The sequence below is a fragment of the Sciurus carolinensis genome, chromosome 17, assembly GCF_902686445.1.
Source record: "Sciurus carolinensis chromosome 17, mSciCar1.2, whole genome shotgun sequence".
Taxonomy (NCBI): Eukaryota; Metazoa; Chordata; class Mammalia; order Rodentia; family Sciuridae; genus Sciurus; species Sciurus carolinensis.
In genome coordinates, this window is record NC_062229.1 from 423,395 (window position 1) to 440,651 (window position 17,257).

A 17,257-nucleotide genomic window follows, 5' to 3' on the forward strand; every position below is an offset into this window, starting at 1 on the left:
ACCAGGGATAGGGTAGCGGTGGGGATTGCAGGAACCTTAGGATCTGTGCTGAGGTTCAGGGCCTGCCTGGACATAATGGAAATTTTAATCGGCAGGGGGAAGGGGCACTCCTAGATTCCTTGGTGCACAGTGGGTGCAGCTGAACTGGGTGCAGACTGTCCACAAGAGAATCCCTGCCACAGGTGCCCCTGCTGGACCTCCTAGTCCTGATTGGCAGGCTGGGGCTTCTGAAACTGCCCGAGCTGGAGCTGACAGTGGATTTGGTTCAGTTTATGTGATGAGCAGTTTCTCCCGGCATATTTTTAGTCTGCTCCTCCAGGGCTTGTGGTCTTTGAAGGCTGAGGGCTGCTACTCAGGGATCCCAAGCCCCACAGCCTGGCTCTGTGGGCTGACTGGGTGAGCCAGGGCCCCACACTGGGCCTGGGTGGGAAGAACTTGTCCAGCAGACATCTGGGCCCAAAGTTAAGACCCAGGTGGATGGGTGTGGGTTCCCATCAAAGTCCCTGTCCTGGGTCTGGGCGGGTGGCTGGCAGCTGACCCTGGATAACCCCTGACACTGACCCTTGTCTGCAAAGTGAGTCTGACCGCTGACCCTTGACTCCAAGGGGAACCTAAGTCCAGCATAGCCCCTTAATCTGGCTGACCACTGGCTGGCTGATTTCTCCCGGCCGGGGCAGCCCCTGCCTCAGGAGGGAAGAGGGCTTTGGTGCTCCCCTGGTGCCCCCCAGAACAGCCTTGAGGGGCAGGCCTGGAGACCTCCCGCCCCTCCTGGCCAGTCCTCAAGAGTGCCTGGCGGGCACTGGGAGGTTGAATGGGGGACGAGCTGCCTTTGTTCCTCTCCCTGCTTGGGCTCTGACCTTGAGAGAGACAAGAACAGAGAAGAGCGAGCTTCTGCTCAAATCCGCTCGTCGCCGCAGCTCTCGCCTTGGTGGCCCCTGCATGCAAATGAGCCGACCCGGGCCTTTGCCCAGGGGTCCTCTCCTCTGTGCCCTTGTGGCTGTCCTCATGCAGGTAGAAGCCTGCCGAGTCTGAGAGGCCAGACTCTGCCTGTCCACCACCCCCTAGCAGGAGGGGCTCCTGTCCTAGCGGAGGGGCTTCCGGAATGCCCACCTTTGCCAGCACAATGCCCTCTGTGTCCTGTATGTGGTCTATACACACACCTCCACTCAAGACGCCCTCTCTGGGAGAGGTCACTCCTCTGGTCCCCAGTGAACCAGACCATGCCAAGCCCCCAGGAGACCTTCCTGGGTGCCAGTGAGGTTATAACCCCAGGCTATCACCGAAGGCCCTTCCAGGTGACCCCAGGCCTGCCTCGGCTACCACCTGGGGCAGGTCCCTGTGTTCCTCCTGGGCCAGCCCAGGGCCTTCAAATGGAACACCTGTGGTTGAGTCAGGGGACAAGAACTCAAGCCCAGAACACCAGGAACTGCCTGGCTGAGCTCCCCAGAGGACAGAAAGCCTTGTCCTGGTAGGTGGGACAAGACAGCTCCCAGGAGGGAAAGCAGGCTTGGACAGGCAGTCAAGGGAAGGCCGCTCAGACAAAGGGTGGGCAGTGTGGCCTGCAGGAAGCGGGCAAGGAGGGGGCTCTGGGGTCACATGACAAAACCCCACACACACCAGAGGCTTGTGGTCGCCTGTCCCTTTGCCATTCTGCTGGCGTACAGGTCAGGTCTCTGCTCTCTGGCTCTCAGCGTCCCTGAGAGGAGTTTGGATAGTTCCTCACACAAGGATCTTCCGGAGTCCAAATGCTCTTGGCTCCCAGACTGGAGCTCCCCAGCCTTGCACTAGACCAGTGAAGCACACCTGGAGAGGTAGAACCTGCTGGACATCACTGGCCCTTTCCAGCTGCACCTGGGGACAGCGTACCTTCCACAAGTACAGAGTCTGGCCAAAAAGCCTGTGGCAGGAACGAGAGAAGTAGATGACAGGCCTCCAGTTTCTCCAGGAGAGGGAGTGGTCCTCTGAGCTCCCTGAACAGGCTGGACCCTGGGGCTCTTGCCCAAGCTGTGCCCTCCTCCAGGACCACCTTTCCCCTCCTGCTCACCAGAGTGTGCCCTATGTGTGGACTTGTGTGCTGTTGGCCTGGATCCTAAGGAGTCCAGGCATTCTTAGGGCTCTAGTGGGCATTGCTGTACACTCTAGAGGGGGAATGGGCTCCAGGTTCAGAGAGCGGATGTGAGCAGAGGACGCTGCGGACCTCAGTCCGCTGGGCTCCAAAGCGCTCAGAGTTGGCCGGGTCTGATTCAGGACTTTTGTGACCAGTTGGTGTTTGAACCCGTGGTAAGGGCGCGCCTGGCACCTCTTCCTTGGCACAGGGTGGGGCTCTGCAGAGAACCTGCTGCAATACTTGGAGGGGCTGGAGCCCCGTGTCCCCGTCCCCGCGGTCGGCAACGGTGGCCCCGGACAACCTCCGCAGAGTTGGGGTGGCTGCAGCGGGACCCTGGGGACCCAGCAGAACGACGCGGGCCGACTCGCGGTCTGGCTAGGGCGGGGCGCGGCGGGGGCTGGAGTCCCCCACCCAGCCCCGCGCAGCCCGGCGTGGCGGGAGGGGGCGCCCGCGGCCCGGCCCGCGCTCGGGCGGGACAAAGGCCGGAGCCGGCCCCTCCCCGACGGGCCGCGAGTCTGCGCGCGGCCGGGTCTGTGCCCGGGGCCGCCCGGCGCCGCGCCCCGCCGCCGCCTGGCTTCTCGGCGGCCGAGGTCGCGCGCGCGGAGGCGGGGCAGCGGGATCTCCAAGCGCGCCGCGCGCTCCGCCCGCTCGGCAGCGGCGGAGGAGGCGGAGACGCGGGCAGGCGGCGGCCGGAGAGCGCGGCGGCCGGACCGGGGCCATGGCGCCCGCGCAGCGCCCGCTGCTGCCGCTGCTGCTGCTGCTGCTCCCGCTGCCGCCGCCTCCGCCCTACGCGCGCGCTGAGGACGCCCGCGCCAACGCGGACCGCTACGCCGTGTACTGGAACCGTAGCAACCCGAGGTGAGCGCCGCGCCGGGACCCCGGCCCCCAAGCCGGCCGGCTGGCCGGCCTCCCCGAGGCCACAGCCCCGCGCCCCGCGCCCCGTGCTGTCGCTGGGTGGGCGCGCAGGGGCCCCGGGGAGTGCCGGCCCCCGGAGTTCGGGGGACTCGCGCGCCTGGCGCAGCCCTCCCAGGGCTCCCTGCTCCGGGACAGACTCGCATTTTGTAGAGCGCCCACGTCTTCCAGAGTTTGGGGAACCCGTCTGGCACTCTCTGGAGCCGGGCAGCCCTTGAGTTCGCTCCCCAGGCTTGTGGGACCCCCTAATCCACTTGCTTCTCTGGAGGTCCCCCAAGAGCTGAGGAGTTGGTGGGGTTCCCTTGGGACCTTGGCACCCAGCGGTCCCAGGAGGTTGGAGACTGTGGCCATAGGGTGAGGGGTGTGGGGTCTGTCCTGTGGGAGGTACCCAGATGAACTTGGGGAAGTTGGAATGTCCCTCCCCACCTCATGTTCGCTCCACGGGGGGACCTAGTCCTGGCTTTGTGGGAACAGGGAGACTGAGGGACCAGAGGGGCTAGGGCTCAGTCTGGGAGGTGCATCGGGGTAATGTCCTTCATCCTCTTGACACTGAGGGGAAACTGAGGTGCAGAGGGGCTGGCTCAAGGTCAAGATGAGAGGACCTGAGCTGGGGCTGGAGGGGGTGCCGGGTGCCCAGCCTGCCACACCCAGAGGAGGAGCCCATCCGCCGCTGCTCGGTCCCAGGTCCCCAGTCCGTACTGAGCTATGAGCACCATTTGGAGAATGACAGCAGCCCTCGTTAGTCCGTGTGAGAAAAGTTTCCTGGCCACCAAACTGGTCCTGGACATCCACAGAACCCCTGGGCGCTGGTCTCAGTGGCCAGAGGGAACTGAGGTCCTGCGGGGCCAGGGCGCCAGGGCTCCCAAGGCTGGTAGTCAGCCTCAGCATCTCACAGGCTGCTCAGGGCTGGCCGGGCTGCACGTGGGGGGCTTCCCTGCTCCGCGCCCCTCTGCCTCCGGCCACCTTCTCTCCACGTTCCAGCTGCTTCCTGTGCAGCCAGGCTGCCCTCCTGAGGGGCTGTGTCCTCTTGTCCCCACTGTCGCCTGTTGTCCCAAACCTGGGGTGGGAAGTTGCATACAGAGCCTTCTCGAGGCAGGCTCTGGGAAGAGGGCAGCCAGTGTCCTGCCGTGGGGGCCGGCAACATGCTCAGACCTATCCAGCCCATGCAGGGCCATGGGGTTGGGCCCCCGGGCTCCAGGGCAGGGACGGGGCCCCAGAGCTTGTCCTCGCTGCGCCACATGTGGGTTTGATTAAGGCTCTTCCCTGTCGCTGGCTGCACGGGAGCCCCGCGAGCCGTGCTTCCCGACCCAAGTTTTTGGTTTCAGCTCCGAAATCTCCGTCCCGGCATGGCCTGTCCTTTGTTCTGGCGAACACTGGAGGAACCGGGAATGGGAAGGAAGGGGGTGTCAGGGCTGCCCCACTGTCCCCACCTGCTACAGGGCCAAGGGCTGTGGGCTGGACCACTGGCCAGGGGACAGAGGTGGCACCTCGGTGCCTGTCACAGTGCCTGGGGCCGGCCTGTTGGCCACCTCCTGTTGCTGTGTGACCCAACAGCCCCAGGGGTCAGCCTGGCAATCAGAACAGATTGCCAGGAGCATGGGGTGTCCTTGGCTCCTCCTCCTGCCGTGGGCGTTCAGGTTGCTGCTGACCTTGCCCAACACCATGCTGTGGGGCCCCGGAACTGCATGGCCACCTCGCCCAAGAAGCCCAGATTTGTCTAGATTGGGGCTTTGTCATTGACACTGGGGTGTCCAGGGGTGACTGCAGAGAACCTGCTTGTGAGTGAGAGGGGCTAGCAGGCACACCAGGAGAGGTGGCCTTGGCCTCGGCAGCACAGGGACCCAGGGATGGGCATGTCAGCCTGGGGAGACCAGCAGAGCCCGGTGGGAGGGACCAGGGTGGTATCTGAGCAGAGATGGGGTGACACTGGCCGGAGACTGCGAGGAAGATGCCTGTCCCCAAGCCAGAGGGGCACACAAAAGGCATGCTGAGCAGGGCAGTAGCCGGGAGGCCGCACGTTCCACGGGGGACAGACAGCACGTGGCCACTGGGGGATGGAATGAGGGACCCACGGGTCTGGGCCATCCACTGGCCACCCCCGCATGTGTGTCCCCAAGTCAGGTCCTGCTGTGAAGTGTCCATTCTGTGCACACACAGCGTGGAGGTCATGGAGGGAGCCCCACACCTTGCTACTCAGCTGCCGCAGGGTAGGGCCACGGTGGCCTGCGTCCCCACTGTGCCGGTCCCCACCTGGACTGGGCCCCCTTGAGCCGGCGGCTAGGCATTTCCAGGGCTGTCACCAGTTGGGCTGAACTGGGCAGGGGTCCCTGGCGTCCTTGGACTGGTGGCCCCCTGCCCTGGCCACGGCACTTGTGCACGCTGGTGGCTGTGCTTGTTCGGAGCTACTGTGGCCGTGTGCCTGTCCACGGTGCGCAAGTGTCCTGGGGCCCCAGGCAGTATGTGTCAGAGTGGGCACACTCACGTCCACGTGGCAGAGCGCTGCAGGAGCCTCCACGCACAGGCCACCCGGCTCCGGTGTGTTTGCACACATGCCTGCATGATTGTGCACCGGGTGTGTGTGCCTGCGTGTGCAGTGCCCGTGCACCTGCACGCTCGCCTGCACAGAAGGCCTGCTGCGGGCTGCCCGGACGTATGTGTGGAGCACGTCTGTGGCCGCAGAGCACTCCTGGGGGGACAGCTCCGGCTGCCCAGGGCTTCCAGTGTGGACGGTCAGCCCAGAATGGTCCACAGCGATGACCTTGCCACTTGCTCTTGTTCCCCCAGGGATAGGAAAGGGGCCACTGGAGCCCAGAGCAGGCATCACACAGGATCCCCACTGTCCACTCAAGCCCCCACCTTCTGATGAGGCTATTTTATGCATCTTGTGAGGACAGGAGGTACCAATTTGGGAGCAGGGCCCTCCAGTGGGCACCTGCCCCAGTGTATGTGACTGAGTGCCCTTGTAGTGTGGGCGGCAAGGAGCTTCCCTCCTGGACACCCAGGTGGCAGAATAGCCGTGTGGGCCAGGGCCTGACCCCCTAGGGACAGCCTTTCCCAGTGGTGGATGTGACCGGTGTCTCCACCGTGGCTCTGGCTTTGAAGGGGGCCGTGCCTTCCTGGCTGCCTGTGGGTTTTGTTCTGTTTGCAGAGGCTCTTCCACCAGCCTGGGGGGCCTGGGCAGCCAGCTGATGGGCCAGGGCACCTGGGGCCAGGGAGGGGACCTCGAGGCCGTGGGTGCTGGCATGTGGACTCGAGGCTCAGAGATGGCCTGACTGGTCAGACCCCGTCCCTCCTCTCAGGAAGTGGGTGGCACAGGCTCAGAGGCCTCTGCAAAGAGGGAGACTGAGGCCATGCCCACAGTCCAGAGCCAGGCTTCTGGTGTGCACCATGCCTGAACCTGCAGCTGGCCCCTGTCCACAGCAAGAGCAACCCCAAAGCAGCGTCCCTGCTACGGGCAGGGTCTTGCTGCCCTGTCCTGGGTCTGCCCTCCTCTGCCTGGCCTTGGCTCCATCAGTGTTGTGGCATCTGCCCTCAGGCCCTGCCACCCACAGCCCTGGCCCCTCAATGATGAGGAAGCCCCTGTCCAGGGTCCCTCAGCCCCTGGGCCAGTTGCTGACACAGTGGCACCTCGTCACTGGCGCTGGGGGCCAGGCAGGGGCACCATCTGCCTCCTACCTCCTATGCCCAGTGGCCGTCCCCTTGAGGGTTGGCAGGGGCCTCTCACGGGTCTCTTAGGGTCATGGGTGGAGGTGGACGCTACTCCTGGACAGCAGGTGCCTCCAAGGGACCTGTGAGGTAGGATTTGTATGGGACCGGTGGCTTCTTTGCCCGATCTGAGCTGGCTGGTGGACGAGGGTGCAGGACCCCATGCCAGGGGCAGGTCTCCCTCCCAGGGACCCAGGCATGGCTAGCCTCACCCCACTGTAGCTGCTTTGGGGGCTTCTTCGTTTTTGGTGCTGGGTCCAGAGATGGCCCAGCTCTGTTCCTTGCCATGCCGGTGGGAGGGGGCAGAGCCAGGGTCCAGCCCCTGGCCACTGTGGGACCAGACACACGGCAGGAAGCTCAGCACAGACCAGGGGAGAAGCGTCGGAGCGCTCTACCTCTGTAGCCCAGCCAGCCTGGCAGCCTTGTCCCCACCCTGCACCTGAGTGGGAGTGCGGGGACCCAGCTGCCATGTGCCACCACATCTGGTCTCCCTGGGTGAGGTCGACCTTGGCTTCGGAGGCTGCCTCTGCCCCACCAGCTCTGTACACCCCTAGGTGCCCTCCTGGCCGCTGGTGCCCCACTGCACAGACAAAGCAGTCCTAAGGGAGGCCAGCTCGTCCCTGCGGAACCAGGCCACCAGGCTGCCTCTTCATCTGGTCTAGCTGAGGAGGGGGCCGAGGACAGCCACCCTCTCTGGACCATGCCTGTGCCCCATCGAGCCTTTCCTTCCTTTCCTGTGGCCCTGGGGTGGGCATGGCCCCACGCTGGGCTTCAGGACCCTGTCTGCCAGCTCCCTGGGCCATCTGGGCACCCGCAGTGTGCCTGGACCCAACAGAAAGATGGCCATGGCCCCTGAGAGCTGGAGAGGCAGAGCCTGAGACCCACCTGGTACCAAGTGGGAAGGGGCCCACCCCGGGGGTCCAACTGCTGACCCCACCCGTGCCTCAGTGTCCAGGCGGGCACGCAGCCCGGCGCACCCCACCCCTTGGGGCCAGCTCCTCGTTAGTGGCTCTCTGTGAGCACCGAGTGACTCCACCGTTCCAATTGGAGTTAACTAGCTGCAGGCCAGGTGGTTGCTGGGAGGTGCTGGCAGCGCGGGGGTGGCCAGGGAGCCCTGGTGGGCACCTGGAGGTGGGCAGCAGCAGGAGGGGCTGTGGGCCAGGGGAGGCGTGTGAGAGGAAGACCCTGCCTCTGTCCTTGGTGCACAGCAGGGCCTCCAGGCCGAGGCACCGGCGGTGAGAGGAGGCTGCCTTGCTGTCACCGTGGGATCTGGGGTGGGCCCCTCACGCTGCTGCCACCCTGCTTCCGTGCCAGCTTGGGTCGGGGAGTGCCAGCACAGCAGGCTGCCACTGCTCTAACCCGCGGCGTGCGGGGCCAGCCTGGTGCTCGTCCAGGCCAGAGGTGGCTCCCTGCAGCCCCTCCTCCAGACCTGGGCTTCCAGTTCACGCTCGGATCAGCAGGCGCACGGAGCACCCCCGTGTGGCGCTCCCGGGCTGGCCTTGGGTGGGCGCGGAGAGGACAGGGTTCGTGTGAAGGTGTGGCGGGCTGATGTCAGGTTGGGACACTGGTGGGCAACTGTCCGGGCACAGGGACAGTGTTGCAGAGGCCGGGGGCGGGTGTGGAGCCAGCTGAGGTGGATGCTTCCGGAGGGGTGGGCAGAGGGGCGGGCAGGCACACGAGGGGCGTGGGTTGGGTTCTGAGTGTGGAGGAGAAATGAACGGCTCTGGGTCAGCAGGCAGTGCACTGACCGTCAGTGGACTCGGCAGCATCCAACCCCCAAGACAGCAGGGCCAGCTGGGTCTGCCGAGATGTCCCCTTAAGGACACGAAGCCAGGTCAGGGCTGCATCGGACACCGACCCGGGGGACATGACCTGCAGTGGCCCCCGCTCACCTTCCAGATCCCACCCGGAAGGGTCTTGCCAGAAGCCAGACTCCTTCCAGCTGTGGATCGTCACAGGACGGGACAGGCTGGGGGGAAGACTGAGGGCGTCCAGGCACCCCCACCTCCGTGCCCCTGCTGGACCTCATGCCCGGCCGGGGAGGGTGGGCACTGGGTCGCTGGTGCCATCGGCTGGTGAACAGTTGGGCTCTCACTGGGGCCAGGAAGGAGCGCGTGCGACCTGAGAAGCCTGGAGCCCCCATGGCTTCGCCCGTGGCCGGGGAGACCCCTAAGCCGGCGGGGGCCGAGGCCGTGCAAGAGCCACTGGGCCTCCCACTGCACAGAGAGGAGGCCCAGCCTCAGAAACTGAATCTCGGGACCCAGGGGACGGGACCCTCACCCTGCCCCCGAGGCCCAGCCTACCCCACCCAGGGACCTGTTCTGCACCCTGGCCTTGGCTGGCTCACGGGAGGGGACGGTGGGGGACGGTGGGGCCTGGCGAGCTGTCTCTGGGCGAATTCAGCAGTGTGAGGAGGGGGCTGCAGGGGTCCGGGCCCTCTGCCTCCCTGCCTGAGACTCTCCAGCTGTGGCCATGGTTCAGGAGATCTAGCAGCTGGACCCAGTGAGGAAGCTTCTGCCCTCCTGGTTCCCCTCCAGGCCCCGACCCTAAGCCTGACCAGCGCTATGTCCAGGGCGGCAGGGGGGCCAGTGTGGCTGAGTCCGCAGTCCCCAGGAGCCTCCATGCCAGCTACTGCGCCCGGCACGGGGTCTGTGCGGGCTCCTTGTGGGGTGACCCAGCGGCGGTGGGGCTGGGAGTGCATAGCCGCCTCCCCACTGGCCCTGGCTGGGCCTCAGTTTCCCCGGCTGTGCCGCCTCCCCAGCCCTGCAGCCAGGAGCTCTTATGTGTTAATGAGCCCCTCCCGGGCCCCTCTGCCTGCTAGCCGTGCTTGCCGGAGGCCCAGGGGAGTCCTCCAGGAGATCTGAGCCTCGCTGCCGTAGCCCCAGGCGCTGGTGGCCGCTCTCACAGCCTCCTCCAGCCTCCTCTGTGACCTCCATCCTCCAGGAAGAGCTGAGCCAGTGGGCTCCCTGGAGGAAGGGGCACGGCTGCGGGTGGACAGGTGGGGCTGGGCTGTCCAGGGCACTGCTGACCCTGGGGTCTCTGTACTCCAGCCTCGCCCCTGCAGGGAAACTGAGGCTGGAGTGGGCACCCCTGTCCCATCCCAGCCACCCTCCTCGGCAGGTGGAAGTAAGGGGTGCAGAGGGTGGGCAGGGGCACCTGGAGGAGCCTGTTCCCGGGGAGGGAGAGTCCAGACGCCCCAGTCTGCTCACCTGGAGGCGACCCGGCCAGCAGGACCCGACGTTCCCTCTGAGGTCCCCCTGTGGCCAGCTGGGTGCCCTGGCCTTCCCCAGCACGAGCCCCACCCTCCGCCGAGGAAGGCGGCGGGGACGCGGGCCGGCCGGCAGGAGGGGCCGTGCCCGGCAGGGAGGTGGGCGCTGGGCTGCAGCCCGGCCCTGGCCTGGCCGTGCCACCTCCTCGCTGGCCGCCGCAGGTTCCAGGCGGGCGGCGGCGGCGGCTACACGGTGGAGGTGAGCATCAACGACTACCTGGACATCTACTGCCCGCACTACGGCGCCCCGCTGCCGCCGGCCGAGCGCATGGAGCACTACGTGCTGTACATGGTGAACGGCGAGGGCCACGCCTCCTGCGACCACCGCCAGCGCGGCTTCAAGCGCTGGGAGTGCAACCGGCCGGCCGCGCCCGGGGGGCCGCTCCGGTTCTCCGAGAAGTTCCAGCTCTTCACGCCCTTCTCGCTGGGCTTCGAGTTCCGGCCGGGGCAGGAGTACTACTACATCTGTGAGTGGCCGCTGGCCGGGAGGCCGGCAGGGAGGCCGGGTGGCGGGGGAGGCCGGGTGGCGGGGGAGGCCGGCCGGGAGGCCGGCGGGGGCAGACGGCGGGGCGGCCAGCCAGCGGGGAGGCCGGCGGGAGCCCGACCGAGCCGGGCTGGCCTCCGCCGGCCCCGCCCCCAGGGGCGGTCCGCAGCCTGGGATCCACTCAGCCGCTCGGGGTGGTGGGCATCCTGTGCGAGGCCGGGCGCCTGCCCCCGGCCACCGCTGTGCCCAGCCAGATATCACAAGGCCCTTTCCCCTTCTCTGCTCTACTTGGATCCTCTGCCTTTTAATTCTGGAAAGAAGCAGGTGGGGAGGGAGCAGAGGTGTTTAAATTAAGTCCCGTAATATAAGAAAAATCCCATTTTTCTTTCTGAGACGGGAGTTTCATAAAGATAATTATTGCAATTACTCGCCCTATCTCTGTGACGAATGTTACTATTTTCACGTGTCTTTTATCTTCCTCTCCAGAGGGAGGAGCTTCTGGGGTCTGGCAGAGGTGCTGACCAGGCCCAGGGGCACAGCGGTGTCCAGGGGACCCCCACTGGCCACTCCCCTGGGGGCCAGCCTCCTCTTCGCCCCTGTGACTCCTGGCTGAGCCGCACAGACCCTGAGGCCAAGGAACAGGAAGCCCTGCGGGGGCTTCTGCCTCTCTGTGCCGTGGGCCCCAGGGGTCACTGGCCTCCATCTCAAATGCAGAGTGGCCCCAGGCTGCGCTGGCGGTGCATGCTTAGCATGAGCAAGACCCCCGTTCTGTCCCCAGCCCCACAAAAAAGAAAAATGGAAACAGAAGAAGAGCTCCCAGCATACCTGCTGTGTGCCGGTAGCAGCCCCCACAGGAGGACTTGGCCACAGCACCCAGGGAACAGGGGGTGGAGCCCGGCTCGATTATTTGGCTATACCGGTTTTTTTGCTGACTGACTGAAAGCAAGAGTATTAGTGTCCATCATTTTTGAACTTCACCCTGTGCTGCTTGGGGATGAGGCCCAGGGAACCAAGACACAGACGGCCTCAGCCTCCGGGATCAGGGCAGAGCCAGCAGCTCTCAAAGGTCTGCAGGACTACTGGGAAACGGGCATTGTGCCTGGGGTTTTGATGTACCACTAAGAGTTTTGTGAATGACTCCCCGACCTGGGGTCAGGGGCGGCACCGCCCCAGGAGATCGCGGGAATCTAGAGCCCGCTGCCCTGCGAGCCGGTCTCTTCTCTTCCAGCTGCCACACCTCCTAATGCTGTGGACCGGCCCTGTCTGCGACTGAAGGTTTATGTGCGGCCCACTAGTAAGTGCTCAGGGGGCCGGGCGGGACCCAGGCTCCCTCCACCTATGTCCTCAACCCACAGGACCACAGAGCTCGGGTACGGGGGGCACAGCACAGCCCTGGGAGTCCCGTGGCCTCAGATGTGGCGGGCAGGTCCTGCCCCACGCCTCAGTTTCCCCATCTGCAAACATTTCAGACCTTGGAGGGAGAAGGTCGAAGTCCAGGGCCGGCCCCCCTGACGGTGCTGTCTCCTGTGTCCCCAGACGAGACGCTGTACGAGGCCCCCGAGCCCATCTTCACCAGTAACAACTCCTGCAGCCGCCTGGCCCGCTGCCGCCTCTTCCTAAGCACTGTCCCTGTGCTCTGGACCCTCCTGGGCTCCTAGTCCTGGCCTGAAGGACGTCAGCCACCTTGGACGGCCCACCCGGACTGCCTGACCTCCCGCCCGGCCGCGGCCGCTCCGAGACCAAATAGAGACGCTGCTTCTCCCTCCGTGGTGCTGCCCGCAGGAGGGGCTGGCCGGGGTCCCCGATGCCCACAGGGGACCAGGTGTGGGCACAGCCCCCGACTGAGCCATCTCTCCCGGGCCCCTTGGGCCACTTTCTGTTTTAGCGTGTTTCCTGGTTGAGTCAGAAGGACTGAAGTTTCTCCTTAATTTATGCTCCCACCAGCCACCTGGGGAGGAAGCAGAGTTGACCGGCGGGTCCCTGACCCTGGGAGGAACCCAGGACACAGGTCTGGTCACCCCTCCAGAGCTGCCCCCACGGCCCCCCGTTCCCTGGACCAGTGAGTCTGAGCCGGAAGGGGCGCGTGGTACAAACCCCCACCACGGCCCAGGGTCACAACCTGCCACAAGAGGACCCCACCAGGCCTGCTCCACCGGGCGGGACCCTCTTCAAGGCTGAGAACGTGCTGTATTTCTGTAAATAGAGCCAGCAAGTGTATACTGTGATTTATTTTTAATGTATTCTGGAGGACGGACCGAAAACCCTTTTTTTTTTCAGCCCTTTGTTGGGGTCTTTTATTTTGGCGGGGGGTTGGGGGGACTTTTTAGAATAGAAGCAACACTTGGCAATAAGCTCATTTTGTCTGTGGAACCCCCCACCCCAACTCTTCGACTTAATAATGTTTCTAAGGGAAAAAATGGACAGAACAGAGGGGGACCACTACCAAAAACGGCAGCCCCTCCCCAAAGACAATTTAATGAAGGAAACGAGGCGTTTGTATGGATTTCGTATTTCTACCCGCCTTTCCTGACTGTGTTTTATATATATTATATATAAATATATATTGTGTACGGCTGCCGGAAGCCGCCTTGGTGGCCCTGGGGGCGGGGCTTTTGTAGGGGCTGCGGGGCGCGGGTGCTGCCAGGCCTGCAGCTGGCGCTGGGCCCCCCTCCCTCACCACTGACTTTGGATTCTGTATTTTTTTATAATAAAATGCATAAACCCTCAAGGTGTGTCTGGGGCTGTGGACCCTGCGGAGTGCCTTGCGCTGGGGGCTTGGAGGGGTCTGAAGTTGCCGGGGAGACGGGGAGGCATCCTGGCACATCGGGGCCCACGGGGCTGCAAGGGAACCGGCCATCACAGTGGCGTCGGGGCTCCTGTGGCTGTGGGGCCCGCCCTGGGCGTCAGCATTTTTATGGGGAGCCATGGCCTTCAGAGGCGCCTTTGGACCTCAGCTTCCTCTCTGGGGCCGGCTCCACGCGGCAGGGGTCTGTGTGTGCCCGTCCCAACACCCCGCGCGTGCCGGAAGCCCGGGCATTCCCTGGCTCTAGACCGGTCTCAGAATCCGTTCGGACTCTACAGCACCTCCGAGGCTGGCCTTCGGGTTGTGACTCGGTCTCCCCGCCAGCCCGGGCCAGCTGGGGGTCTGCAGTCTCGGACCCCCTTCTCACCTTGCCAAAGGCAGAGCCCCAGACTGGGAATGGAGGCGCAGCGGCTCCGGCCGGCAGGTGACCCGGCTGAGGGGCCGTGGTCCCTGCACCCGGCGCGGCCTGCGTCCCACCCGCCGGGAGGACAGCTTCTTGGGCACAATTAGCTGAGGGAACACTCTGCCCATTAATTCAGCCGCGCTGGTCGCGACAGGGGCTGCCTCCTAATGAGGCCGAGCTCGGCACAAAGGGCCCTGTGTGCACCGCCCTGCCCAGCCTCACCGGGAGCACAGACACCGCCCACGCGGAGGCCCGGCGGAGGCCCAGGGACCCCCACCCCACAGAGGAGGACCCCAGGCTCAGAGGAGCCGGACACCCAGCCTGGACGCCCAGCCTCACGTAGGGCAGAGGCAGGGTCACGGCAGCTGGCACGTCACGAACAGCAGGTTTATTGATAAAGTCCCAGCCCGCCCGTCCCTGTGCCGCGATTTCCTGGTTCCAGCACAGCCAGACTTGGCCTCTGATTCCAGAACATTCCCTGACCCCACGAGCAGCCCCGTGCCCCCAGCCCTGCACCCACAGCTCCACCTCCATCTCTGGACTCCTGTCCTGGACATGCCTGTCACTGGTCACCACTGGCCTGTGCATCTGCTGTCACTGAGCACCAGGTCCTCAGGTCCGTCCACACTGCAGCGGTCACCTCGCTCCTGCCCCGGCCGAGGATGCTCAGGGGGTGGACCACAGCTCGTGCCCCTGTCCGTCCACCCGTGAACCTGGGCTGTGTCCGCTCTAAACCATTAATGAGAACGTGACTGTCTTCACGTCACTAAGCAAGATGTCACCCGCGGTGACGCCGAGTGGGTCGGTCCGGCCGCAGAGCCGGTTCCACGAGCCCCAGACAGCACTGCCCTCCCTCACGGGGAGGGTGCCCGAGCCCAGCGCCACCCTCCGTCCACCTGGGCCGGGGTGCTGCCCACAGCAGGGCGTCTCTCAGGCCCTGGACACTGGCTGCGCCTGCCCCGCGAGCCCCCGGGTGTGGCCAGACTCATGCGTGTTGGGCTTGGGTCTCTTGGGAAGGTCCCCCGTCCCCTCGCCTGCCGCTGCCACCGTCCTGGTGACCACAGTGTGCGACCAGGGGCTGCGGCGCCACGTCCCTCTGGGCTGGAGCGGCCAGCCCCGCCCAGCCTGGCCCCGGGCGGCCATCCGCATGCTGGTCCTGTGCGGAGCCTCCAGAGGGAAGCAATTTCTCTCCCGCGGCCCGTTACTGCCGCCTGGGTGCCCAGCGCGGGCCGTGGCAGGGGAGCCCCAGGGCCGCTCTGCTCCCCGGGGTCGCCCAGCCCTCCCTCCCAAGGAGGCCAGCGTTGGAGGAAAACCTCCGCCCGGCCCTCTGGCCCAGAGGCTGGGGGAGGGCTCCCGCCACGGCCCGGCCTCTGCAGCTCCTTTGTCCCCAGACCCCTGGCTCCCGAGGCAGCGCCTCCGCTGTCCCTGGCCTCACCAGGGTCTTCCTCAGGCCCACCTCTGCCCTGTCCTCCCCTGAGCCCCCATGTGAAGCCACGCCCCCTCCACCTCCGGTTTTCTTTCCTCCTGCATTTATTTATCACCTCAGGCATGCCTTACTGTTTTCCTCATCTATTTCATTTCTTGTCTTCTTCAACACTGGACCGTCTGTTCCTCCAGGGCCCAGATTAGGGTCTGTCTGGATCACTGGTCTCCAGCACCTAGAGCATGCTGGCACACAGTAGGTGCTCAACAGATGCTCACTGACTGGATGTGCATATCTGTGTATGCAGAAGCTACATGCACAGAAAAGAAAATGCCAAGGGCAAATTGCATCTTCCACATCAAGATCAGTGCCCCCACCAAGCATTTAATGAGCACCTATTGTGTGCAGATAGCGCTGGGTCTTCCCTCCATCGGGGCATCACCACAAGGACCATGGGCCTGCCCCAGTGGTCTCTGGCCCCATACTTGGGGGGACACATAAGCCATGGGACAAGGCCGTGGTGCTGGGACTCAGTTCGGGCTGCAGGTAGCCAGGTGGCCTCTGATGGACAAGCGTAAACTGAGTCACAGCCCAGGAGCCTCAGATCATCCAAACGGCACAGGAGCTGGAAAGGAAGTGGGGGCAGCAGGGCCCGGGAAGGAGGGGCGGGAGCACAGGAGACCCTTATCCTCAGTCCCCCGGAACCGGGCTTCCCTGGGGGGGTCCAGGGGGCTCTGGGCCTCTCCCCGTGCCTCCCGTGGGCCAAACCCCACACAGTTCCCTCCACACTCGGACCAGCCTGCTCCATGCTGTGCACAGAGAAGAGGAGGGACCCTGTCCTGGCCTACAAGGACTGTCCAGCCCCGTGGATCCAGAAATGCAGGCTGAGAGACCCAGGAGCATCGGTCGGCCTAATGGACAATGTGTCCAGGAGGGAGGGGCCCTGAGGGGGGTCCCAGTCAGCCCTGCAGAGAGGGAAATAGACCCCTCCCAGGCCCCAGAGGTCACTAGGCAAACCTAAGTCAGGAGCTGGGTCTGAGCCAGGCAGAGAGGTGGTGGGATGAGGCTGGGCCCTGGTCCTGGGCTGAGTGAAGGACATGCCGTGTCCAGGAAGTGTGCAGGTGACCCTCCAGGCCGCCTGGGGCAGCCTCCTCTCCCAACTCTCTTCCCTGCAGAGACCCGCCCCCCCGTCCTGCCCCCACCATGGGCCGCGGGGGCCTGGGGTGCACACTGCCCGGCTCCTGGGCAGAGGGGCTCTGGGGCAGCCGCGGACGCCCATGCTGGGTCAGGAGGGCAGAGGGAGGCGTGGAGGCTGGGGGCCTCTGGGGTCGTCTCCACTGTGGTGGCCGTGCCTGGGGGACGGGGCGGGCCTCAGGTGCATCACCCGAGCCTGAAGCAGGGTGCCGCGGGCAGGCCCAGGAGGCCCCGGGTGGAGCCGGCTGCACAGTCAGCCCAGGCTGCCGCCGGCCTGCCGCTTGGGGTGTCGAGAGCTCACACGCCAAGACTTGGGGTGTGGCAGGGTGGAGGCCGGAGGCGGGGTGACCCTCGCCCTCCGGAGAAGCCTCGACCCTCTGGAGCAGGTGGGAGCCCGTGGGAACCCCCACCACCCTGGGGAGGTCCCTGCCTGCGCCCCAGGACACCCCTGCCCGGCCCTCTGCAGGCCGCGGGGCCCCTCCCTCAGCCACCCTTCCTCTTCCTGGCCCAGGCTGAGCCCTGCAGCTGGGGCTCTGTTCCCTGCACCCCAGGAGAGAAGCCGGGACGCGGGAGGTGCCCTGTCTCAGGGGCTGTCAGGCTGGCGTCCACCCTCCAGTCCTGGTGGGCCAGTCTCAGTGCAGCTCAGCCTCTTCCCCAGGAGGACCCCAGAGGGAGAAGGGGAGTTTGCTCTTTGGGGCCTCAGTTTACCCATGTGACCCATTTGACGGATGGGGAAGCCCAGACCAAAGGACGGGAGGGCCCAGCTCCAGGTCCCAGGAGGGACCCCGTCCAGGTGTGGTGAGTGTGAAGGGGCAGCCTGGCCTCCAGACAGCCATCGGGGCCCCCGGCCCAGGGCACCCAGATGAGCCTGCGTCCCAGGGAAGGGACGGGTCCCTGCTGTTTTTCTGGGAAATAGACACAGGATGTGGGGCTCTGAGCCTGGGCGTCCTTGATGGCC

General features: G+C 65.3%; 1 protein-coding gene across 2 annotated transcripts; it reads left to right on the forward strand.

The window, feature by feature from the left end:
• The first annotated feature begins 108 nt into the window (after positions 1 to 108).
• Positions 109 to 12,506, forward strand: Efna2 (ephrin A2). 2 transcript variants are annotated; one of them, XM_047532260.1, is made up of 4 exons: positions 109 to 2,965; positions 10,155 to 10,459; positions 11,705 to 11,770; positions 11,946 to 12,184. In XM_047532260.1, exons 1-4 carry the CDS (start codon positions 2,826 to 2,828, stop codon positions 12,053 to 12,055), a joined length of 621 nt encoding a protein of 206 aa, XP_047388216.1. In that variant the 5' UTR covers positions 109 to 2,825; the 3' UTR covers positions 12,056 to 12,184. The 2 variants fall into 2 exon arrangements, with proteins under 2 accessions (XP_047388216.1, XP_047388215.1); XM_047532259.1 differs by having other exon boundaries at positions 2,616 to 2,965; positions 12,013 to 12,506.
• Positions 12,507 to 17,257: the final 4,751 nt, after the last annotated feature.

Coding starts and splice junctions, on each gene's coding strand:
- Efna2 (XM_047532259.1), top strand. CDS start 2,826: ATGGCGCCCGCGCAGCGCCCGCTGCTGCCGCTGCTGCTGCTGCTGCTC. Junction 2,966..10,154: donor TGGAACCGTAGCAACCCGAG/GTGAGCGCCGCG, acceptor TGGCCGCCGCAG/GTTCCAGGCGGGCGGCGGCG. Junction 10,460..11,704: donor GCAGGAGTACTACTACATCT/GTGAGTGGCCGC, acceptor CTTCTCTTCCAG/CTGCCACACCTCCTAATGCT.